Consider the following 25,314-nt stretch of genomic DNA (forward strand, 5'->3'; position numbering starts at 1 on the left):
ACATGGTAGGAGTTCAAGAGATTATTGGTTCATGAGTATTATTTTCACCCAAATACAATTTCTCTAGCTTTATTTAGGCAAAGTTGATGCTTTCCTCACCATTTAAGCCACATGGTCCCTATCACTTCTCAGCTCCAGAAAGATGAGAAAGCCTTTCTGATGCCTGAATGGCTGGTGATTGGGAAAATTCAGCTGGACTGGGCAAACAAAGCTATGTGCCTTTGCTGACTCCGAGAGAAGCTACTGTCGTTGCTTCGGCTCCTCCCAAGGACTGTAGGTCAAAGATGGCACGTGGCAAATGCAATTTCAGAGTAAGTCCCCTCATTACTCACGTGATGGGCTAATCCTGAGGAAAAACACTTTCTACTCTTGGCACTACCCGTTCCTTGGGGGCCACCAGTGGAGTGGAATGGGTGGATTTTGTCGGAATGCGGCACAGTAAAGGAAGATTCTTCCCAAACTGCCCTCTGTTGCCTTTTTTTCAATCGCTTCCGCTGCCTCTCTCACTTGCCTTCTAGCATAAACGCCCCTCTCTATAATTGCTTGAGATCTGGGGATGGAGGCTATGCCAGTGAGTTGGGTGTTAACTACTCTTGAGATTCTAGGGGAGAGACAGTTGTGGGTGGAGGAGAAGATAATTTTTCTAAAACAAAACTCCATTTAGTAATTTCTCATAGCTCACACACATGAGCTTACTCTATCATAATTTTTTTCTATGTTTGTGTTTTATCTTTTTCATACAGTGTGTCTTCAGTTCCTACAACTTATACCTACGTCCTTCCAGGGCAAAGAATGTAGTTTATTTCGTAGTTTTCCATAGTGCACTAAAGATGTAAGGTGCTATTAACTGTTAATATTACAAAGCTTGGTACACAACAGATGTTATAATGTATTTAGTGATCAACTGAAAATCCTTGTTCTATTATCTCTGCCAGGGGAAACATTCATTTCGCAGGGTTCAGAAAATGGGTTAAATGTTCTGGGTATGATGGGGAGACCCCCTGGACCAGATGACTCCATTCTTACCAATGACCGAAAATAAAGTTCTGACTGCGGCTTCAATGATCTCTAGACGCTGATAATAATGAATCAGTTGGCTCCTTTTCCCCTTTTGATGAAAGTACTTCAGTGGGTACTTCACTGACCACCATAGTCCAACTATCAAGAAGAAACTCCCTGGGAGAGCGTGGCCCTGGAAGTTTGCCATCGGGGTTCGAGGACACCTGAAAAATAGGGACAGCTGTTAGGTGGCTGAATGAAGAAAACAAATGGGTATTTTGGCAGGAAACCCAGTATGTGACTGAGGATTCCAAATCATAGCCGTATTAAGAAGGATCCACTCAGTCTCACAAAATAAGTCTTTATGTTGTGTCACTGAAGTCTTGTCTGCTGAGTGAGTTATATAGCCCATGTGGATAACACTGGCCCCCGAGGCTTTGAAAACATGGGTAAATAAAAGGGAGGGGGGAAGGAGGATAGGTAAATAGTAACTGATCTCATGGTATAAAAGCCTTCCGAAACAAAACATAAAGGAGGGAACTAGGAAAGAAAAATATTCAGCCACGTAAGCATTTTATAGATCATAAACATCAGAAGGCAAACAGAAGACCAGGAAGATGTTTGTAACAGTGACGGTAAATGAGTATTTGTGCTGAGAAACAGCTGGCGCTTTGAATTGTGAATATGCAGATTACAACCTGCTGAAGGAGGAGGCACAAGCCACTCCCAGTTGGCAGGGAGCCCCCTCAGCATCCAGGCTCCCATCTTGGGGAAATGAAAACCACGGAGTCATTTTGATTGAAGGCACAGTTTCAGTACACGCACACAAAGGCAGCAACATCGCGAGATTTATTACAGATCCCAGAGATGGGGTGGTGGGGGTGGTGGGGGGGGGCAATGAGCTGTCCCAGGAGGAAGGGCAGCCCTCTGTCCCAGGTCACAAGCGAGCAGGAGACAGACAGCAGGGTAGCTAGCACCTATTACTTTTAAGATGGCTGGGGTGGAGGTCACTACCTTTTTGAAGGCTTACCTCTTAAGTGGTTATTTTAAAAGGTACCCTGGGAAAAGCAAAGCCAGAACTTGGGGTGGAAATCCTAAGCTCAGTTCTTTTCTAAATGTCCAGACACTGGATGTGAGTAGGGTTGTCACACACACAATGCCCAGGCAGTGACTCCAAATAGCTGTTTTCTTATCACAATGTTCCCTTAGCCTTTACAAATTAGTAAGAAAGAGACCATAGAAGAATGGGCAAAAGACATGAACACAATTCACAAATAATACAAATTGATAACAAACCATTGCAATTGAAGACGTGCAAATGAATGCACAGTATCATTTTCACCTGATTGGAAAATAATTTGAAAATAAGATTTGATGCAGCCCTCTAGTGTAAATGAATATGATCAATATGATTGATATTTGGTAAAAGTCAAAATAGTTATATAAACACCACTTTGTTAAAAAAAAAGATTCAGGCATGGTTTCTTTTATCCTACTTACAGTAGTATAGACAGACTATTGGGTCAACATTATGAGTGTTTTATAGAATTTATTTAGTAGGAAAATGATTGTTTTCCCCCGTGGCCTGGGTGGTGACCTAAAGAAATATAGGGTGGGGGAAAAAAATAGCAGTTGATGGTGATCTAGAAAATACCATTTAGGAAGATAGAGCATTGGCAGTCTGCACAGCCTGCTCCAACCCTGGCCATCGAGGGCCCCATCTCTGTCACTAGCTACATCGTCAGGGCTGTTTCATGTCTGATACCTTAACAGTTGAGGTTTCCACCCTTCATAAAGAAATTTCACAAGCTTTTCAAAAAATGTTTATAGTTTATAAAAAGTCAAACAGTATTTAAAGGTGTACAATGCAAAGCAGCAGCCCCATACTCCCTCCTTCCTCACCTCCTAGTGGAAGCACTTTAAATCCTTTCCACTGTTTCTTCTGGTATTCACCACCATGGTTCTAGTTAATGTGTGCACACTGCCATCTGTTAGTTTATCATTGTCGGACATTATCTACCAACTTCCTGGAGCTAGCTCTCTTACGACCTCTCTCTTGTCTTCACCCCTTCATTTCCACAGTAGTTACATTAGACTAATTTGTTTAAATCATTCATTTCATTATTATGGCTCTGTAAACCCACAGTCCTTACCAGGGCCTGTAAGCTCCACGTGATCCTGTGCTCCCTGTTTGATCTCTCCTACCCCTCTCCCCCTGCAACACAGGGGCCCTTCCGTTGCATAAACAAATAAAATCCACTCCTGCTTCAGGGCTGCGCACTCTATTCTTTCTAGAAGTTTTCCCGCAGAGAGTCAACCATTCTCTCCTTCCCTTTACTCGGGACTCTGTTCAAAGATTTCTTTATTCCCTGACTACGTTATGTAAAATAGCAGACATGTCCCACTTTTTAATCCATGTATACTTTTAAATTTTCTTTAAAGCGTGAATCACTATCTTATACAACATATTGAATTTTTTTAAAAGCATCTATCTTCATCCACTAGAATGTAAGCTCCTTGAAAGTAGGAATTTGATCTATTTTCGTCATTGCAGTTAGCCCAGTACTTACAACAGAGACTGACACATAGTAAGTATTCAAATATTTGTGGAATGAATGCTGATCCAAATAGTGTATTATGGATTATGTTTTCAACATTTTTGTTTTATTCTGGAGTTAATAGTTGCCTTGCTTTTTATTTGTTTAGTTTTCCATATACCTAATCACTGTTTTTCTACAAAAGAGCTAATGGATCTGTCAAATTTCTACCAAATTGATGTCTAGATATTCTAACATCAGATAACTTATCAGTTCCATTTTATTGCTAGAGACTTCTCTTCCAGGGCCTTCTAGCCTCTTACTCCAAAACTTGACTGGTTGTCTGTCATCCTGAAGCATTCAGCACCATCTTCCAAACTCTCTTTGCCTTTTTCCTATTTTGGATCCCGTTTCTTGGATGTCATTTCTTTTTCTTTCTTGGTTTACTTCATTTAACATGCCTCTAGTTAGTTTCCAAAGTATGCACAAAAGGTAGAGTCTTTGAGAATTTGTATAGCTGACAATTTCTGCCTATTTTTTAATAAAAATTGTTTATTTAGTCTATTCATATTTAATTAATTACTGATGTGGTTACATTTACATCCATTTTGCTATTTGTTTTCTATGTCTTTCATGTTTTTAGAGCAGTTTTAAGGTTTACAACAAAATTGAGAAGAAGGTATAGAGACTTTTCATATATGCCCTGCCCCACACATTCATAGTCTCACCTATTATCGACATCAGTAACCAGAATGGTACATTTTTTTACCAAGGATGAACCCAAATTGACATGTCATAATCACCAAAAGTCCATAGTTTACTTTGGGGTTCACTCAATGCTGCACATTCTGTGTTTGCACAGATGTATGATTACATGTATCCATCATTATAATATCATACAGAGTATTTTTACTGCCCTAAAATGTGCTCTCCCATTGATCTCTTCCTTACCCTACCCCTGGCAACTTCTGATCTTTTTATTGTCTCCATAGTTTTGCCTTTTCCAGAATGTCATATAATTGGAATCATACAGTATGTAGCCTTTTCAAGTGGACTTCTCTCAGCAATAATATGCATTTAAGTTTCCTCCATGTTTTTTGATGGCTTCATAGTCATTCATTTTTAGCACTGAATAATATTCTGTTGTCTGAATGTACCACAGTTTATTTACTCATTCACCTACTGAAGGACATCTTGGCTGCTTCCAAGATTTGGCAGTTATGAATAAAGCTGTTATAAACATCTGTGTGCATGTTTTTGTGTGGACACAAGTTTTTATCTCTTTTGAGTAAATACCAAGTAAATACCAAAAGGAGCAGGATTGCTCCTTTTTGAGTAAATACCAAAAGGAACAGGAGTGCTGGATTGCATGATCAGAATATGTTTTGTAGAAACTGCCAAACTGTCTTCCACAGTGGCTGTACCAATTTGCATTCCTACCAGCAATGTAAGAGAGTGCCTGTTGTTTAGCAGTCTCGCCAAATTTGTTATTGTCAGTGTTCTGGATTTTGTGCATTCTAATAGGTGTGTAGTAGTATCTCATTTAATTTACATTTCCCTAATGACTTATGATGTGGAGCATCTTTTCATATGCTTGTTTGTATATCTTTTTTTTAAAAAAAACAACACATTTATTCAGCATCATGATTATATTATTACATTTAGCAATCAACAGCATGGGTATATATATAAAAAAATCTATGTGAAAACCATTTGTTGGAATGCTTTACATTTTCCACAGAACAGAAACTAAAATAACCTGTTATACAATTCGTCACAAATACAGTCATCGAGTTTTCGCCCTTACACATGAGTATTGTCTAAAACATGTCTTCTTTGTAGCAGCTAGGGCCTGCCACCGCTGTGCTTGGCTGAGTTCACAAATCTGTTGTAACCTGTGGCTTCCCTATCACTTCTCTGTCTCTCCTCTCCTGCTAAGCTTTGTTTTCTGGCAGTAATTAAAACCTTCTGCCACTGCCATAGCTTTGCTATTGCCAGAACTGCCATAGCCACGTTGATTTCATGGTTTGGCAAAGTATTGGCAATCAATCACCACAGGGGCCAGGGCTTCTGCTTCCAAAGTTTCCTCCTTTCATAGATTCAAAGTTTGAAGAGTCATTGTTGTAATTGCCAAAATCATTGTATCTTCCGCCGTGTCCCAAATTGTTTCCACTGGCACCGCCAAAACCGCGCCCACTGCCTCCATTGTTATAGTTGCCTTAGCTGCCACTCCTGCCATAGCTACTGCCCTGGTTTCCATAACCCTGTCCACCACTCCCATAGCTTCCTCCATAACCACCATCATTACCAAATCCATTATATGAATAGCTATCCCCACTGTCACCAGATTCTCCACCACCACAACTGCCACCAAAGCCACCTTGATCACTGAAGTTTCCTCTATGATCAAAGATGTCATTCCCACAAAAACCACCTGTCGACCCCCACCAAAGTTTCCAGAACCACTTCATCTTCTTTGGATGAAGCACCAGCCATCTCTTGCTTGAATAGGGCTTTCCTTACTTCACAGTTGTGGCCATTCACAGCATGGTATTTCTGAATGACAACCTTGTCTATAGAGTCATGGTCATCAAAGGTTACAAAAGCAAAGCCTCTCTTCTTGCCACTGCCTTGGTCAATCATGATTTCCATTACTTCAATTTTCTCATAGTGTTCAAAGTAATGTCTTAGGTAATGTTCTTCAGTGTCTTCTTTAATACCACCAACAAAAATCTTTTTCATGGTTAAGTGGGCACCAGGTCATTGAGATTCTTCTCTTAAGACAGCCTTTTTGGTCCCACAACCCTTCCATCCATCTCGTGTGGCCTTGCATTCTGGGCTGCATCCACCCCTTCCATGGTGGCACATGTGACAAACCCAAAGCCTCTGGAGTGCTTGGTGTTTAGATCTCTCATCACCACACAGCCTGTGAGCGTTCCCTGTTGCTCAACTGGCTCCTCAGACTCTCATCGGTTGTTTCAAAGCTCAAACCTCCAATGAAGAGCTTCCATAGCTGTTCAGGCTCTTTGGGAGACTCTGAATTAGACATGACGACCATGGGAGGGGAGATTTAGTGATGCTTCCCTGGCGGCATCCAGCAACAGAAAGGTGTATATCTTCTTTGGCAGGGTGTCTGTTAAGATCTTTGACCCATTTTTAAATCAGAATTTAAAAAAAGATTGTTATTAAAAATAGAGCTAATATAAATATTATATTAATTTCAGGGGTACACCATAGTTATTCAACATTTATGTACCTAAAGAAGTGATTACCATGATAAGTCCAACAACCATCTGATGCTGTACTATGTATGCTATGATAATATTGACTGTATTCCTTATGCTGTACATTACATCCTCATGACTTATTTGTTTTGTACCTAGAAATTTGGACCTCTTATCCCTCTTTTTCTTCCCCCGCCCCTTTTAAAATTTATCAATTACAGTTGACAATATGGTTTTATATTAATTTCAGGTGTACAGCATAGTGGTTAGACATTTATACAATTTAAGAAGTGATCCCCCTGATAGTCAAGTATCCACCTAGCACTATGCATAGTTATTACCATATATTGACTATATTTTTTCATTTCCATTTTCATGAAATATCTTTTTCCATTCCTTTACTTTCTGTGTGTGTCTTTCAATCCAAAGTGAGCCTCTTGTAGGCAGCACATGTAAGGGTTTTGTTTTCTTATCCATTCATCCTTCTATGTCTTTTGATGGGAACATTTAATCCATTTACATAGAAAGTAATTGTTGATAGGTATGTAGCTATTGTCATTTTATTATTCATAATTTTGATTTTTTCCCCCCTGTCTTAAAGAAGCCCCTCTAACATTCCTTGTAATACTGGTTTGGTGGTGATTAACTCCCTTAGCTTTTTCTTGTATGGGAAGCCTTTATCTGTCCTTCAATTTTAAGTGATGGTCTTGCTGAGTAGAGTAGTCTTGGTTGCAGATGCTTGCTTTTCATCACATTGAATATTTCATGCCAATCTCTTGTGGCTTGCAAAGTTTCTGTTGAGAAATCATCTGACAGCCTTATGGAAGCTCTCTCATAAGTTACTAATAGTTGCCTTTCTTTTGCTGCTTTTAGGATTCTCTCTTCATCTTTAACTTTGACCATTTTAATTATGTGTGTTTAGGTGTGAGCCTGTTTGGTTTCATCCTGTTTGGGATTCTTTGTGCTTCCTGGACTTGGATGTCTATTTCCTTTACTAGGTTAGGAAAGTTTTCAGTCATTATTATTTCTTCAAATAGGTTCTCAATCTCTTGCTTTCTCTCTTCTCCTTTTTGTACCCCTATGATGTGACTGTTGTTAATGCTTGATGTTGTCCCATAGGTCTCTTAAACTTTCCTCATTTTTGTTTTTTTTATTCTTTTTTTCTTTTTGCTGTTCTGATTGGGTGTTTTCTGCTACCTTGTCTTCCCAATCGCTGATTCGATCCTCTGCTTCATCTAGTCTGCTGGTGCTTCCTTCTAGTGCATTCTTCATTTCAGTTATTGTATTCTTCACTTCTGACTGGTCCTTTCTTATCATTTCTATGTCCTTTTTTATGTTTGCTATCTCTTTGTTGAAGTTCTAAGTTTTTTGAGCATCCTTACAACCATTGTTTTGAACTCTGTCTCTGATCGTTTGCTTGCTTCCATTTCATTTAGTTCTTTTCCTGGATTTTTCTCCTGTTCTTTCATTTGGGACACATTTCTTTGTTTCCTCATTTTGGCTTCCTCCCTGTGTTTGTTTCTATGTATTAGGTAGATCCATTATGTCTCCCAGTCTTGGCTGGGTGGCCTTGTGTAGTAGGTGGCCTGTGGGGCCCTGTGGCACAGTCTCCCTGGTCACCTGCACTGGGTGCCCCAGGACTGTCCCTGTGTGGGTTGTGTATGCTCTCCTGTTATAGTTGAGCCTTGGCTGCTATTGGCATGTCAGTGGGTGAGATTGACTATCAGGCTGATTGGCTGTCGGACTTGGCCACATCCACAGCTTATCAGCTCTGTGAGAGTGCTTACCACATGGAGTGAGATTCACTCCAGTGGGATCTGGTGCCTGTTTAGACCACTGTTTGTGTGTTTTGCTTGTGGGGGTAATTGGGCGGTGCTCTGCTGTGGTCTGAAGCCACCCTCCAATTATCTTGGTTCTGAGGCCTCTTGGGAGGAGCTCTGGTGCAGGCCTATGCTGCCCACTGCCTGTGACTAACTGGGTAGGAGTTATAAAGCGATTTGCAGTTATTTGCTGCCCGTGCTAAACTTGAATGCACGTTGGAGAGGCATCTCTGTGAACCGAGGTCTGCTGCCACCTCCTCAACACCAGGCTTGGGATAACTCCACAATAAGCCAGGACACCTGGAGGCCTGCTGCCACCTGCCGGCTCCCTTAAGGTTCAGTCGCAGATAAAGCCTCATGCAGTATGCAAGTTGGGTGAGGCAGGGTCTCAGGGAGTGACTAGAGTGGGAAGAACTATGGTCACCAGGTTAATGTAAATGCTGGTTTGTTGCCAGTGCTGAGCCTGGAGTGGCTCAGCAAAAGTCTCAGAACACACTGAGGGCAGTCACTACTAGCCTGGGGCCTTCTGGACCCGGATAGTTTCCAAGAAGGAGTGCAATGTGGTTGGGGCTGGTTGCTCATGAGAAAGTGCCTCCAGTGCTACTCAAGTTGGATGGGGCGGGGTCTTAGCTGAGTCAGCTGGGTGGAGCACAGAGCTCACCAGTTCAATCAGATTCAGATATGGCCTGTGGGGGATGGACTTAACACAGGCAAGATGGCACCCAGAAAAAGGACCCCTCACCAGGAAAATGCCAACTGTCCTCTAGTCCTCCCTCTGAAGCCACACACCTCAATCTGCCTCCCCATATTTCTCTGAGGCCCCCCAAGTCACTGTCTCTCTGCCGGAGCCCAAAGTGAGTGATGGCAAGCGAGTGAGTCTGTGTGCGGGCATTTAAGAGGATATCTATGTTTCCTGCAGCCTTCTGTTCTACCCAAACAGTTGGAATCCCCACTGTTTTTCATAGCCAGCTATTGTGGGGGATCCTCTTTTTGGCACCAGTACTCTGGGCTGGGGAGCCTGGTGTGGGGCCTAGGGTCCCTCGCTCCTCCAGGGAGAACCTCCACAGTCAAGATACCCCTCCTGATTTTCAACTGCCACATGAAGGTTTGGGGCCCATTTGAGTCTTCGCCTCTTTCACCATTCTCAACGTGGCTTCTTCTTTACATTTTTAGTTATAGTACTTCTGTTTGGCTAGACTTCAGATGGTTCTCCAGGTTGATTGTTCTATAATTTAACTGTAATTTTAATGTGTTCATGGAGGGACTCAGGCACAGTGTTTATCTATTCCACCATTTTGCTAAGAAGTTTAGGATGTTTGTTTTTAAGTTTTAAGGGTTCTTTGTTTATTTTGGATAATAGTCTTTTATCAGATGTGTCTTTTGTAAATATTTTCTGTCAGTTTGCAGTTTGCCTTCTAATTTTTTTTAATTTTGTCTTTTGTAGAAGTTTTAAATTTTAATTAAGTCCAACTTATCAATTATTGTTTTCATGGATCATGTCTTTGGTGTTATACCTAAAAAGGCATCGCCATATCCAAGTTTATTAGGTTTTCTCCTGTGTTACCTGCTATACGTTTTACAGTTTTGCATTTTACATTTACGTCTATTGTCCATTATTGTCTATATTGTTAATTTTTGTGATCAACATAAAAAAATTCTCCATTTTCATTTAATATTTAACATAGGTCCCTTTCAAGATCAGGCCTATTATACTCCTTTTTTTTTTCCTAGCCAGAAGTATAGAAAAACCAGCTTTGCAAATCCTCCCTGCCTTTCCCCATTTTTCTGAGAAGCAGTACCCTAAACACAGGCAGAGTCCTTATCTGCTTTCACGTAGCCCATACCAATTTGTTGGGCTGCACCTTTCTCTGTTACCTGATTGAAAAATCACATCAGTGTATAGTAGGGCCTGCAGCATGTCTACAGAAACTACTTTTAGATTTATTTATGCTACTTGGAAGGCTGAGTACCTTGATTTGATAGGGGAGAGGAGCAAGGGATGTACATTTCTTCCATCAACAGATTATTATATTTAGTTTATTAGATTAGCTACATTATGGAACATGTGGTAGAGATATAGAGTGGGTCAGTTTTAATAAAGAGGAATACGGTAATAACTACCTTCAAATTGAACAATAAAAATTTAGACTTCTAATAATTTGGATAACAACATTCAAATAGGCTAAATCCCTGAGACATCTAGCTTTAAAAAATAATTTTAAAATAAATATTAAATAAAAAGGAAAACACTGATGGAATGAGCTTCCTAGTATACACAGAATGGTGTGGCTATAAAATATATTAATCTAAGGAAATCCCACAGGTGGGAAAACATCAGAAAGTACTTCTGCAAAGACAAATCCCCTCACTTTCTTATTTTAATGTATTTACTCTTTTTTGATATCACATGAGATAGAATGGGAATGTGAAGGAAGGATTAAATATTTTGGAGAGGTAGTAGAGTAGCTTTAGGTTAAGGCTGGCAACCAAGAAGGCGAGTGGTATGGGCAACTTTTCATTTCATGTTAAAGAGATCTCTTGGAAAGGAACACAATTTGAGTAAGAAGTTTGATGTGCTTTTCCTTGTACTCCTTGTTTTTCGCCATTTTCTCCAATCTACATTCTCCTTTTTTCACTTAAGGTAAGCAAAATGGAAGACATGTTGAAGGTGTCAGAAAGCGCAAAAAGGGGTAAGAGTAAGGAATAGTGGGGAGAAAGGAAAGGAAATGTAAAAAAGTCACAGAAGTAGAGAGAAGAAATGGTCCAGAGGAAGGAAGAAATTATGATCAATGCCATTTGCCTGTAGTTAAAAAAAAACTTGATACATCACCTTTTGTTTTTTAATAAAGTGCCTATTTTTAATTACTTTAGATGGGGAAAGTAGGAATAGCGAAGGAAGGGGTATATCTAGATAAGTGAGACAATTAAAAAAATTAAAAAAAAAAGAAGAGAAGTGAACTTTGTTTTCTTCCTCAAATGCCCAGGCTTGGCAACGAGTACTCTCCAACATTAGAAGATCTACGTATTTGGCTTTCACAGCAGAGGGAAGAGTTAAAGCTAATTTCTCCCAATTTATAATGATGGATACAAAATATGTGGACTACCAAATATCAAAGAGAACCTGGAACTCTACATAGTTCCAATCATATCTTTGACTTAATACATTGTGGTTTATCTTCACCATGGGATATTATGTAATTATTCAAAAAATGAATTAGAGATAAACCAGCCATTCTGGAAGGTTTTCCATGGGATAATGGTAGCTAAGATAAGCAAAGACAGAAAAGACTACTTATAATATGATTCCATTTTGTGCAACAGCGATAACATCCTGCATATATGTATACATACAAATACGGTTAATGGTTATATGAACAGGGACAGCAATATGTAAGAGTACTTTGAGATTACTTAATGCTATTCATTAAACATTCCTGGCTCTCTGTCTTCTAGGCACATGGTATGGTTGCACTTTCTGGCCTCCTAGTGATCTTGTGAGCAGAAATGACATGTGTTGCTTCTGGGCTGAAACACATAATTGCCAGTTCAAGACCCCACAGAACATATGTTCCCCCTACCACATTACTATCAGTGTTCGTGACAGTAGTTCTTCCTAAATTCCAGAATGACAAGACATGGAACTGAGCCCCAAACAAGCTATGATGAATACAAGGCATGAGAGAAATGAACAGTTATAATGAGCCCACAGAGCTTAGTGGCTCATTAGTGGCCACAAAGCTCTGTGGGCTCATTTTATTCAGCATAACTTAGTGTGTTCTGAATCGAGCAGATACATACTAAGTCAACATGATATAGGTGGGACACTCAGGCTTTTGTAGGTTTGTTTATTTATTTATTTTTTATGTGTGTGTGTGTGTATTGAAAAGCTTTTCATGGGGATGTAAATCATACATACATAGGGAATATAGTCCCATATATGGTGTCAGATGGGTACTAGACTTATCAGGGTGATCACTTTATAAGTTATATAAATGTTTAATCACTATGTTGTACACCTGAAACTAATATAATATTGTATGTCAACTGTAATTGAAAAATTATTTTTCAAAGAATAATTATCTTTAAAAAAATTTTAAAAAGAAATAAAAGTGTTGAAAAGCTTTATTAAATACAAGGAAAAAGTTAGGTAGCATAAGAATGGCAGAAATTATACCAAAAGGCGCTAAAGAAAATTTTGGCAAATTCTATCTGGAACAGCACTAACTCCCTCTTTTTCTACTTGATATCAGATAGACACATTTTCTCTTTGGAAATGGTGTCTGGATCCTTCCATCCTCACACTACTGCCCTGCCTTAAAAAATAGCCTGATTAAAATTCAGGCAACTAGGTTGTTACAATGCAAGGTTAACTTTTAGGTCCATTTCTTTTGTACAGCAGTTCTCGAAGGGAGTTATTTGTCTGGAGACATTTTTGGTTGTCACAAGTGGGGAAGGTGGGGGGTGGCAGTGGTGTTACTGGCATTTATTGGGTAGAGACCAGGAGTGCTGCTAAACATCTTACAATGTACAGGACAGTCCCCCACAGCAAGGAACTCTGCGGCCTCAAATCTTGATAATGCTGAGGCTGTGAGACCCTGCTCTATTCTAGGCCAGGTTCCTATCCTTCTTTTTTCCTGAAGGAAGCAGAGATACTTCTTTTCTTTGTTATTTATGTCGTCATTCTTTCTCAGAGTGTTCTTACTTTAAAACTTTGTGGAGTATAAGCCCACTTCTCCAGAGTTTTCATCCTTGCTTTCCATATCTTTTTTTTAAAATAACAGCTTTTTTTGTGATATAATTCGCATACCATACAATTTACTTAAAGTGTAGAATTCAATGGTTTTGAGTATAATCACTGAGTTGTGCAACCATCACCATGGTTAACTTCAGAACATTTTCATCACCCACAAAAAAAATCCTTTTACCTATTATACACACTCCATTTCCCCCACACCTCCTCCCACCCCCTCATAGCCATAGGCAAACATTTTATAATATACTTTATATTTCTATAGGTTTGCCTATTATAGATATTTCATATAAATTGAATCATACAATATGTGGTTATTTGTGACAGGCTTCTTTCTCTTAGCATGTTTTCAAGTTCAACCCATGTTATAGTATACATCACTTCTTATTCCTTTTTATGGCTGAATATTTCATTGCATGAATATACCATATTTATTGGTTTGTTAGAGCTCCTATACAAAGCACCCCAGACTGGGTGGCTTAAAAGTCAGAAATTCATTTTCTCACAAATCTGGAGGCTAGAAGTCTGAGATCAAGGTGTCAGCAGGGTTGACTTCTTCTGAGTCCCCTCTCCTTGGCTTGAAGATGGCCATCTTCTCCCTGTATCTTTACAACATCTTCTCTATGTGTGTGTCTGTGTGACCTCTTCTTATAAGGACACCAGTCATATTAGATTAGAACCCTCCCTAATGGCCTCATTTTAACTTAATTGTCTCTTTAAAGACCATATCTTCAAATAATATAGTCACATTCTGAGGTATTGGAGGTTAGGTCTTCAACATATGAATTTTTTTTTGGTGGGGGGGTGATATAATTCAGCCCATAACACCACATTTTATTTATCTATTCATCAATTAATTGGTATTTCCATATAATTTTATAGATTTAATTATTAAATTAGTACAAAAGACTACTGTCAGGTGTATCAAAAAAGATACTTTGAAAGTTTCAACTACCTTACTAAGTATTTCTACTTTTTATTCCTGGGACAGTTTTTCTTAATGAATCTGAAAATCACCCTCAGATGGTTCTAGAATAGGGGTCGGCAAACTTTTGAGACAGAAGAGCCACCAGGCGTCAGCAAACTGTGGCTTACAATCCTCAGACTCTGAAGTAAAATTGAAAATAAAACTATCATAGTTTCATTTATAAAATTTTTAAAGGATATTATTCACATAATGGTGATTATGTAAAAATATATTTATGGCTCTCGAATAATTTTTAAATTGTTGTGAGGGACAGAATTGGCTCTTCCAGGGGTCAGCAAACTTTTGAGACAGAACGTACCAAAGAGCCGCATGTGGCTCACAAGCTGCAGTTTGCCGACCCCTGTTCTAGAAGTGTCAGTGCATTTTTGCTATAAGTCTTTTAAAAAAAGTCTTATTCACATATAATTCACGTTCCATTAAAGTCACTCCTTTAAAGTGTACAATTCAGTGGTTTCTGGTATAGTCACAGTTGTGCAACCATCACCACTATCTATTTTTAGAACATTTTCCTCAACTCAAAAAGAATCCCATACCCATTAGCAGTCATTCCCCACCTCCTTCAACCCCTCAGCCCCAGGCAACTGTTAATCTTTTTGCTGTCTCCATGGGTTTGGCTCTTCTAGGTATTTCATATAAGTGAAATCCTATTATCACTGTCTTTTTCACATAGCATAATGTTTTCAAGGGTCACTCATGTGGTAGCATGTGTCAATACTTCATTTTTATTGCTGAACAGTATTCCATTGTATAGATATGTCACATTTTGTGTATCCATTCATCTGTTGGTGGGCATTTGGGTTGGTGTAAATAATTGTTGCTATGAACATTTGTGTACATATTTTTGTGTGTACCTATGTTTTTATTTCTCTTGGGCGTATACGTGGGAATGGAATTGCTTGGTCATGCAGTAACTCTATGTTACCATTCTCAGGAACTACCAGACTGTTTTCCAAATTGACTGCACCATTTTACAATCCTACCAGCAATATACGAGGGTTCCAATTTGTTCACATCCTTGCCAACATACTTCCATCTTTATTTTAGCCCTCTAGAGGGTGTGAAGTGCCTTTCATTGTTTTGTTTTGCTTCCCTAATGATTAGTGATGTGGAGCATCTTTTCATGTACTTATTGGGCATTTGTATATTTTCTTTGGAGAAATGTATATTCAAATCCGTTTCCCATTTTTAATTGGGTTATTTGTCTTTTTATTGCTGAGTTGTAGTTGTTTTTTATATTTTATTGGTACAAGTCCCATACCAGATATAGGATTTGAAAATATTTTCTCCCTTTTTGTGGGTTGCCTTTTTCCTTGCTTGATCATGCTTGTCCTTTGAAGCACAGAAACTTTTAATTTTGATGAAGTCCAGTTTATCTTATCTATTTTTTCTTTTGCTGTTTGTGCTTTTGGTGTAGTATCTAAGAAACCATTGCTTAACACAAGGTCATGAAGATTCACTCCTATGTTTTCTTCTAAAATGTTTATGGTTTTAGCTCTTATTTTCATGTCTATAATCCATTTTAATTGACTTTTGTATATGGTATGAGGTAGGGATCCAACTTCATTCTTTCCCAAATCCAGTTATCCCAGTTATTTGTTGAAAAGATTCTTCTTTCCCCCATTGAATTGTCTTGCTGCCCTTATCTACATTTATACTCTTGAAAATGGATTTTATCAATTTTTAAATAAGGGCCTTGCCTACAATAAGGTCAAACTGTGGTGAAGAAAGAGTAGTTTAACTATTATGACACATATGTTAAATATTTTAATAGAGTGTGAAGAGTGTTATGACAATAAAGGGAGGACTCTGATTCAGCTTGGGGAAAAATAAGAGCAAGATTATAGAAGGAAGTGTCACTAAAGCTTTCTTGAAAAACAAGTAAACATAGGTAGTATGGGTGGAGTTCCAGGCAGAAAATAGTACATGCAATATCTAAGAAGCAGTGGTAGCCAATCATTCATATGGTCAGAGCTGAGCTAGATAATGTTACTTAGTCTTTTCCCTAACATTCTCAGCTTCTTTATCAAGACTATATGTCATTCTCTTCCCTGGGTGGAATTCATTGAACCTTGAAATCATCTTAGATTGGGAATGAACAAAACAGTATACTTAAAAGTCAAATCAACTAGACATTGTACTCCTATGTGCCCAAGAGTCTCTGGGAAGGGATATAAACCAACTCAAAAAAAGTCCCGAGGACGGTTGAGTTAGAAAAGATGTAAGTCAAGGTTTATACTAGTCCAGATGCACTATATTTCCTAGACTTCCCTATAGGAAATTGGGTCCCTAAACTTTCCTTTAAAGGGAAATATAGTCATATAATAGAAAGAACATAACCTATGGAGTGTCAAACCTAATTCAACCCTGGTTTTGTCACTTCTACTGGTAAGACGCTGGACAAGTTCCTTAACTTTTCTTAATTTTAGTACTCCTCCTTCTAAAACAGGGACATTAATACCTACTTCAGAAGAATCTTGTGAGGATTAATTGAAAATGTTTCAGCTAAGTGGAACAAGTATTTAATACACTTCTGTTTCCTCTCTTCTCTGGTGCTCATATATCTAGTCCCACAATTAATAGAGGAGAAACCTGGGCTTCTCTCTTCAAAGTATACTTATTGCGCTAAGGCTGCTGTCCTTTGCTTTTAGTAGCTGACTCCAAGAGAGCGGAGTCACTGTTGAACCTTAACCTAATTCTGGAGAGGGCTATATTTCCCCTGTAACCTACTCCCCTACTATGTTTGGTCAGTTGGGACGTAGGTTATGAGGAGAATATAGCATATTATTTGACGGAAGAACATGATTTTTATACTTTCTGAATCTGTTCTTGCCAAGAGACACACTCAGATGGTCTGAGTTTACTTTGGAATACAACCAACCCTGTCTGACTCAGCTTTGTGTTACTCTGCAAGTAACAAGGTTAATACTCCTCCTTCTATGAGCTACTTAGTAATGGAATGCAGAGGAAGCACAAGGGGCAGTGCTGGAAGTTGCCCACAGGCTGGTGTGACTGTGGCTTAGTCCTGAATTTCTAGCAAGGTGTATCCCTGATCTACAGTAGCCTGAGAAGGCGTAAGTAAGTCTACAGTGCATCACTCCCTTCAAAATTTGACAGCTACTATTATTGCTTTTTTTCTCTGTAGGCGGATCCTTGGAACAACATGATCAGAAGGAGTAAGACCAGAATAACAGTCTGACCCTTGTTCTGGCATGAGTTTATGATGCTGTCGAACAAAATTACCATAAATAAGAGCTCATTTGCCTCCTAGCTCAGTTCGGTTCCTAAGCAAAATATGGTCTCATTCCTGATCTCTCTCTCTTTTTTCTTTCTATGTGAGCCTATTAAATGCAAGACTCTGCTGGTTGCTGAAAAAATATTAAAACAAATAAGAAATGATCCCTACACTCAAGGAGTTTATAATCTAGTCGGGAGCTATATATACTTGTGAAACATTGCATGTCATGAGATACACTAACAGCAATCCTCATGGTCATAGAATAGAGTGAGTAACTCTCATCAGAGAACTGAGAAGGCTTCACAGAAGGGCCTGGCATTTGAGCTGGGCCTTTCTTGATTGCTTCTTTCAAACTGCCATGAAAATTAGGCAGTCTTACTGAAATCCTGAATTAAAGACTGAAGAATAAATCTTGTCTAAATTCAGTTATTTCTCAAGATCTAATAAAGAATACTGCCCCTGAGTCAGAAGACCTGGATTCTAGTCCAAGTTTTGCTATGAACTCACTCTGTGATCTGGAGCAAAATATGCAACCTCTCAGGATCGTAATTTCTTTGTTTGTTAAATGGGTAGTTTGGAAGAGGTCAGTCATCTCCATGGCACTTCCTAGCTCTAAAATCCCTTTCTTTCTTTGCTCCTAACCCTTTACAAAAATGAAATGAAATGAAAAGGAAGTGGAGCAAGTCCAGTCATGCTGAGGGAAGAATAGAACTAAAGTTATGGATATCACCAACAAAGAAGCAGTTTCTATTTGCCACTTCAGCATACTCGTACATTAGAGTAAAAGGCGCATCTCTGAACTTGAAACATTGGCTTATTTTTGAAGCAACAAGGGAGAAAATTTAAATACATTTTCCTTTCTTTGTCTACTATAAGTGAACTTGTTCAGCACTTACACCAGTGAATAAGATGGATTCTGGGCCTTCCACTTCACTCAACAGTCCTTGTCATGTGCAAACTCTTCCTTCCATTTCCAATAGACTAGACTAGTTTTTGAAACTCATTGTTTTCCTGAAACCTGAGTTCAGTCAACCCTGGGGTAAACCTTTCCTCTCATCCGTTAACATAATTGAGACTATAAAGCATCAATCACCTCAATTTCCTCTTCTTCACCTACAAATTCATATATGTTCACACTGATACTTCTCTTCAGATTCACCCCTCCTCTCAAAGGCCAATCCTTCTTCTATGCTTTTGACAACATTCTCACCTGTGCCTTCTGGCCCCTAGTTCTATTAACCCAGAATTTCTCTCACCCTTTATTGCCTTTTCCCTTCAACTATATCCAGACCCAAGACTTTTTCACACAAAGTAACAAAAGAAAAAGGAAAGAAACAAAAAAAATCTGCTTTGATCCTGGATCTCCTAAGAACCACCATTTATCTCTCTTCCTGTTTATTTGAAACATAAAATATCTAATGTGCATAAAAGATATAAAGAATAATTTAACAACTGTGCCACAAATGGGACCCAGCTTAAAAAATAGAACATCCTTGGAGCTTCCTGTTGACCCCTCTTTGGTGGTTTCTGCCATACTTACCCATGAGAAATAGCCGTCATCCTGAATTGTGTGTTTAGTATTCAAATGCTTTTGTTTTACTATGTATTGCATACATTTAGTACATATGTTATCCCCACACAAGATAGTTTTGCAAATTTTTAAACTTTGTATATTTAGTCAAAACATGTGGATCTTTTCCCTGCCATCTTCCTTAGTCAATAGCCAATAAACAAACACCTTTGATAATAAGTTTATTTATAGATAATTAAAAACAATTTCTCATATGAAAAGTTATTTGAAAAGTCACAAATTATTGAACTCAATTACCATTTAAATGAAGTTTTCTTTGATAGAAAGGAATTTAGGTGGTTTTGTGTAACGCAATCAAACATTGTCAAAATCAGTTAAGTTTTTTTAAAAGACCTGGAAAGACAATTTCTGTCTTCATTTAGTCTTCCCTCTTCACCACCACACTGAAATTATATTCGTAGATGTCACCAAATTCTTTCCATATTGTTTTATCCAAAGGCAACCTTTAAAATGTTATCTTAATGGACCTCTCTTCTGTTCTTGATGCTACTCTGTAGTTGACAATGTCAACTAGTTACTTATCTTTGAAATTACTAACTCCTTGTGGCTCATAATACTATTCTTTCTTGGTTCTCTTCATCTTCCATAATCTTCCTCTACTTTAAGGGGTTTCCTTCTTTTGTCTGTTTCTTAAACACTAGTAGACCTTGGCCCACTCTTCTTTTATATATCTTCTTCTTGCAAGAACTCATACACATCCATGATTCCATTACCAGTTGCATGTTGATGACTCCCATGACTTTATTGCTAGTCTTGACTTCTTCCCTAAGTTTCAGATTCATGTATCTAACACCTGCTGAACCAACAGACACAGATGTATGTAAACACATAGATGTTTCTCAGACACCTTAAAGTTGACATGTTCCAAACGGAATTTATCATCTTCCTTCCCCACCACATCAGCTTCTCTTCTGTACCCTGAACTGGGTAATGGCTTAACATCCAGTCACTCTTAAAGCCAGAACCCTGGGGGTCATCCTAGATTCACTCCTCTTCACTCCTCACTCTGCCCTTCAGTGTTCCAGTTCCCCAAGAAACTAAACACTGCTTATTTTAGGTCCCCAAATTTGCTGGTGTTCTTTCTTTCCTTTCTATTCCTATAACAATTATTTCCCTTTGGCTCTTATGGTCTTTTGCCTGGACTCCTGCAATACCTCTCATCTTGCTGCCCATAAATCCTTCCACTCTACAGCCAGTGTCTACCCACAATGTAAATCTGACGACCCCACTATAGAATCTAAAATTTTTCATTGACTAATCACCACACAGATGTAGTCCACGCTCCTTTGCATGACATATACAGTAGTCCCCCTTATCTATGGGGAATAATTTCCAAGACTCCCAGTGGGTGCCTGTAACCATGGATAGTACCAAACCCTATGTATACTATGTTTTTTCCTATCCTTTGATAAAGTTTAATTTATAAATTAGGCACAGAAAGAGATAAACAATAATAATAACAATAAAATGGAATGGTTATAATAATATGCTGTCATAAAAATGTGAATGTGGTTTCTCTCTCAAAGTATCTTATTGTTCTTGTACTCAACTTTTCACTTAAAGGAAGCACTTTGTGGCTTCTCTTTGGCATATTTGAATTGCCAGCATCACTACTCTTGTGCTTTGGGGCCATTATTAAGTAAAATAATGGTTACTTGAATACAAGCACCACAGTATCACGACAGTCAATCTGGTAACCAAGATGGCTCCTAAGTGACTAACAGACAGGTAGGATTTACAGCATGGAGACAGCTGGACAAAGGAATGATTAATGTCCTGAGTGGGATGGAGGGGGACAGCATACGATTTCACCACACTACTCAGAATGGCACACAATTTAAAATTTATACATTGTTTATTTCTGGAATTTTTTATTTAATATTTTTAAACTGCAGTTGACTGTGGGTAACAAAACCCATGGAAAGCAAAACCATTGCTAAAGGGGTCTACTGTGCCCAGGACTTGGTTCTTTGCCTGTCTCTCCAGCCTCATCTCCCATTTCCCCCACCACAAACCTTACAATGTACACTTTGCTCATGCTATACTCTCCAGCTAGTATGTCCTTTTCATTTTTTTTCACCTGACTTAACTTTTACTCAGTTTTTAATAGGTGGGCCTTATTTCCTCTAGAAAGTCATCTGTGAACCTCCAGATTGGGCTACATGCCCCACCTCTGAGCTACTATAGTATCTTGTATATATCATATCTTGATTTCTATCACTTACCTCGTTATATTTAAATTATATATTTACATGTCTTACTCATTAGACTATAGGCTCCTCAAGAGCAGCAACCTTATCTGCTTCATCTTAAACTTCCCATGGCTTAGCACAAAGTTTGACATATAATAATAGTTCTTGATCTGAATTGTACTAATGTAACTTAGCCTTAATCCTGAATCATGAGGAAACTATCTCCGAAATCCAGTCATTAGTAAGGTTACTGGTACCATGACTTTTCCATATAATTTTTAGAGCTAGATGAGTCCTTAAAAGGTCATCTAGTACTGTGCCTCTTAGACTGGTGTATGGGTAAGTAAGGAGTATCTGAAATCACAGGACCAACATAGTATATCATCCTGAAATATCAATTTCACCTAAAGGTTTTGGGGAAAGTGATTTTCATGTTAAAACAGAGATGTATTTTGGGGTAGCATAAATTTTTAAGCATTAAGAGAGACTTCCGCTTGTGCCAGGCTATTCTCAGCCAAGCCTCCATGTTGTGGGAGCATACGTTCTATGGTGAGTGGTAGTGTTTGAGAAACATTAATCGACAGATCATTGTTTTACAGTGTAGTTTAATGCTTGTTCTAGAGCCTTCCATATAAAAATAAACAGCCCCAGTGAGACCAAAGCATAGAAATGATCTCAGAAACAGCCAGAAGAGATAGATTTTTCAGCTTGGGCCTGGGTTATGTGTGCAAAGGTGTCTGCCTGATAGGCAGGGCAGGTCTTCTAAAATTAGTACATCATTGTGCTTTTACAAAATATTCCAGGTGGTAGATAAAGGTAGGGGAGAGGAGGTAAAAAAAAAAAAGTTAGAACAGAAAAAAGAGAAGACTTAGATCAAAGTGGGGGTCTGATGAAAGAGAGTGAAAGGAAGTGAAGGATGGATCAGGTGTGGCATGGAATACAAGAAAAGAAAAGACTCCAAACAGAACTGTGGTTAAAGATGGAACTAAATGTAGGGTGTTTGGTGATAACCTAAGAAATTATTGCATCTTTAGTAAAATGATATGAGGCGTGTTCACCCCAGGAAATTCTACCCGGAGTCCTGGTAGTTTGAAACTTCCCAGTCTGTTTTCTTCCAGCTGTTCCACAAATCAACTTTGAGAATGAGGTAGCATCATCCAAGAGGAAGTGACATGAAAAGATACAGAAGAAATGGAGGAAACAGCAAGAGGACAAGTAGGAAGGGCTGTTAAAAATGAACAATGAATTTTTCACAAAGATGGCTCGGAAGGCAAAAAAGTAAGCCCCTGCCCCTCACAAAGCTGAAGCCAAAGCAAAGGCTTTGACGGCAAAGAAAGCAGTGCTGAAAAGTGTCCACAGCCACAAAAAGATCTGCACATCACCCTCCTTCCAAAGGCCCAAGACACTGCAGCTCTGAAGGCAGTCTAATGTCCTCGGAGGAGCACCCCCAGGAGAAACAAGCTTGACCGCTACGCCATCATCAAGTTTCCCTAACTACCAAGTCAGCCGTGAAGAAGATAGAAGACAACAACACACTTGTGTTCATTGTGGATGTCAAGGCCAACCAGCACCAGATCAAACAGGCTATGAAGAAGTTCTATGATATTGATGTGGCCAAGGTCAACACCCTGATCAGGCCTGATGGAGAGAGGAAAGCATATGTTCTACTGGCTCCTGACTATTATGCTTTGGATGTTGCCAACAAAATTGGGATCATCTAAACTGAGTCCAGCTGGCTAATTCTGAATATAAAATTTTTTCACTGTAAAATAAAACAGGACAATGAAATCAATTTAATTCAAGCAACATCTATCCGATACCTATTATATTAGACATTGTTCTAGGTGATGAAGGAACAGAGATAACAAGACTGGACCCCAGCCTTCAAGGAGTTTGCAAGGAGTCTTCCTTGAAGGTGCTTGAGTTAAGGAAAATCCAACAGTAGAAAATCCAGTATCTAATGTTTAGGTTTTCCAATTAAGAGGTCTTTGAAAGCTAAACCAGGAATCATTCCTGTAACAAATAGTATCTGGTGATCTAAAACTTTCCCAGCAAAATAAGTGATGAATCTGCCCCAAGTTTTGATTATCACATGTCAGGCTACTCAACAGAAAAATGGTATAAATTTGGTAAGTGACCTTCAAAGGCAGAAATTCTTTCCCAAATTCTATAAACAAGACATTCTCTAGAGGTATTAGGAAAATATTTTCCCAATATAGCCTCTTAAAGAAAACTACTAGGTGAATTATTCTTTTCCATCTTAATTAAGTCTTCTCATAAACGACCTGTTAAGACAAACACTGGCACGATAGGGAGCTTCTACAAAGGCCCTAATTTATTCTGGATTAATAAGTATTTCATTATAGGTGGGTAATGAATGCTTTGAAAATGGTCACTCCAAAACAATTAGTTGTACATGTGTTCACAGGACTTTCATTACCCTAGCATGTCTCTTTTTATTTATAGAAAAGAACTCAGTGTTCATGGAACCCTTCTGATGGTCTCTGTGCTGCTGATAGAAGAAGGGGCACAGAAGCACCAGGTACTTCAAGGTGGGCAGAGTCAAGAACAAAATTCTGATTTTGAATCCTAGACTACTACTTACCTACCTCAAAACAAGAACCTCTATTATTAAACACATTATATAATAAATCAATCTAAGTTATCAGTGGCCTTTTCTCAAGTAGGAATAAATGACTAGAGATGGGGCCTTTCTAATGAGAAACTGATTATACTAGAAAGCTACAGAGACATAATGATAAACCACCAAAAAGCCTGCTCTGCTAATCATTCTACAGTGAAGCTTTCCACTCTGCAAGCCACACTCCCAGACTACATTTTAGTACGCCATTCTTAAACATGGACATTTGAATAAAGCTCCCAACATGAAGGGCAGAACTAAAAACAACAGTAAAAGAGACTTTGAAAATAAACACAGACATTCAGCTGAAGAAAACTTTTAAAATGTAGAAAAAATACAGTTAATAGTCTTAAAAAACCATGACAAGATACTGCATCCATAAAATAAGAACAAGATGCTATTTAAAAAAAAAAGCATTTGGAAGACCCCCCCTGCCCAAATAAAAGCCCTTCGGAATTAAACATATGATGGTAGAAATGTAAAAACTTAATAGAAGGGTTGGAAGATTTATTAGAACTAAAAGACAAGAGCTATTTTTAAAAATAGAAGAGAAAGGGCCAACTGAGTGGCTCAGTTGGTGAAGAGCTCGCTCAAGAGTTTGAGCTCTGAGCAACAGCGGTTCGAGTCCTGGCCCAAGCTGAGCTGCCGCTGAGCTGCCAACAGGTGGCAGGATGGCTCAGCTAAAAAAAAATAATAATAAATAAATAATAGAAGAGAAAAAGATAAGAAAATTAGAGGATGAATCTAAGAGACCCAACATCTAAGTAATTAATATAAGTTTCAGAAAGAACAGAGGAAATTATATAACAGAAGAAAACCACCCAGAACTGAAGAATATGATTTTTAGATTGAAAAGAACTTTAAAGTATCTAGAACAATGAAAAAAGAAAAAAAGCCTCTATTAACTAACAACATCATGTTACATCAGAACATGAGAAATAAAGAAAAGAAAACCCTACAAACGTCCAGAGATTAAAACAAAATCTAAGTGCTCACAAATCAGAATGGCATCCACTCCTCGACAGCACTCTAAGAAGGTAGAAGAAAAGGGAGCAATGCTTTCAAAATTCTGAGAGAAAATTATTTCCAGTTAATATCCTCTACCCAGCAAAGCCATCCATCAAGTGTGAAGACAGAAAAGTGACATCTTAAATGCACAAGGTTGCAAAAAGCAACCAGATTTTGTGGGGCCTGAATTTTATATAATTTTGGGAGCCCTCTTTAAGAAAAAAAAATGAAATTACAAATACAAAATTGGGTGTGAACGTGAATATTTATTTAAATTGAGAAAAGAAATCACAACAAATTTGGACATGGCAGTTCCGGTCTTTTTCTTT

General features: G+C 38.5%; 1 protein-coding gene and 1 pseudogene across 2 annotated transcripts in view; one reads left to right on the forward strand and one right to left on the reverse strand.

The window, feature by feature from the left end:
* TMEM45B (transmembrane protein 45B) overlaps nucleotides 1–25,314 on the reverse strand; it is a 36,293-nt gene that overhangs the window by 5,743 nt on the left and 5,236 nt on the right. For both annotated transcript variants that reach the window (XM_019660803.1, XM_019660804.1), the window contains exon 2: nucleotides 1,027–1,223. In XM_019660803.1, coding sequence (XP_019516348.1) covers nucleotides 1,027–1,207 — 181 coding nt within the window. In that variant the 5' untranslated portion in view covers nucleotides 1,208–1,223. The remainder of the gene's footprint in view (nucleotides 1–1,026; nucleotides 1,224–25,314) is intronic.
* Nucleotides 22,595–23,057, forward strand: LOC109392387 (60S ribosomal protein L23a pseudogene; annotated as a pseudogene).

Source organism: Hipposideros armiger, unplaced genomic scaffold (assembly GCF_001890085.2).
Source record: "Hipposideros armiger isolate ML-2016 unplaced genomic scaffold, ASM189008v1 scaffold_330, whole genome shotgun sequence".
Classification (NCBI taxonomy): Eukaryota; Metazoa; Chordata; class Mammalia; order Chiroptera; family Hipposideridae; genus Hipposideros; species Hipposideros armiger.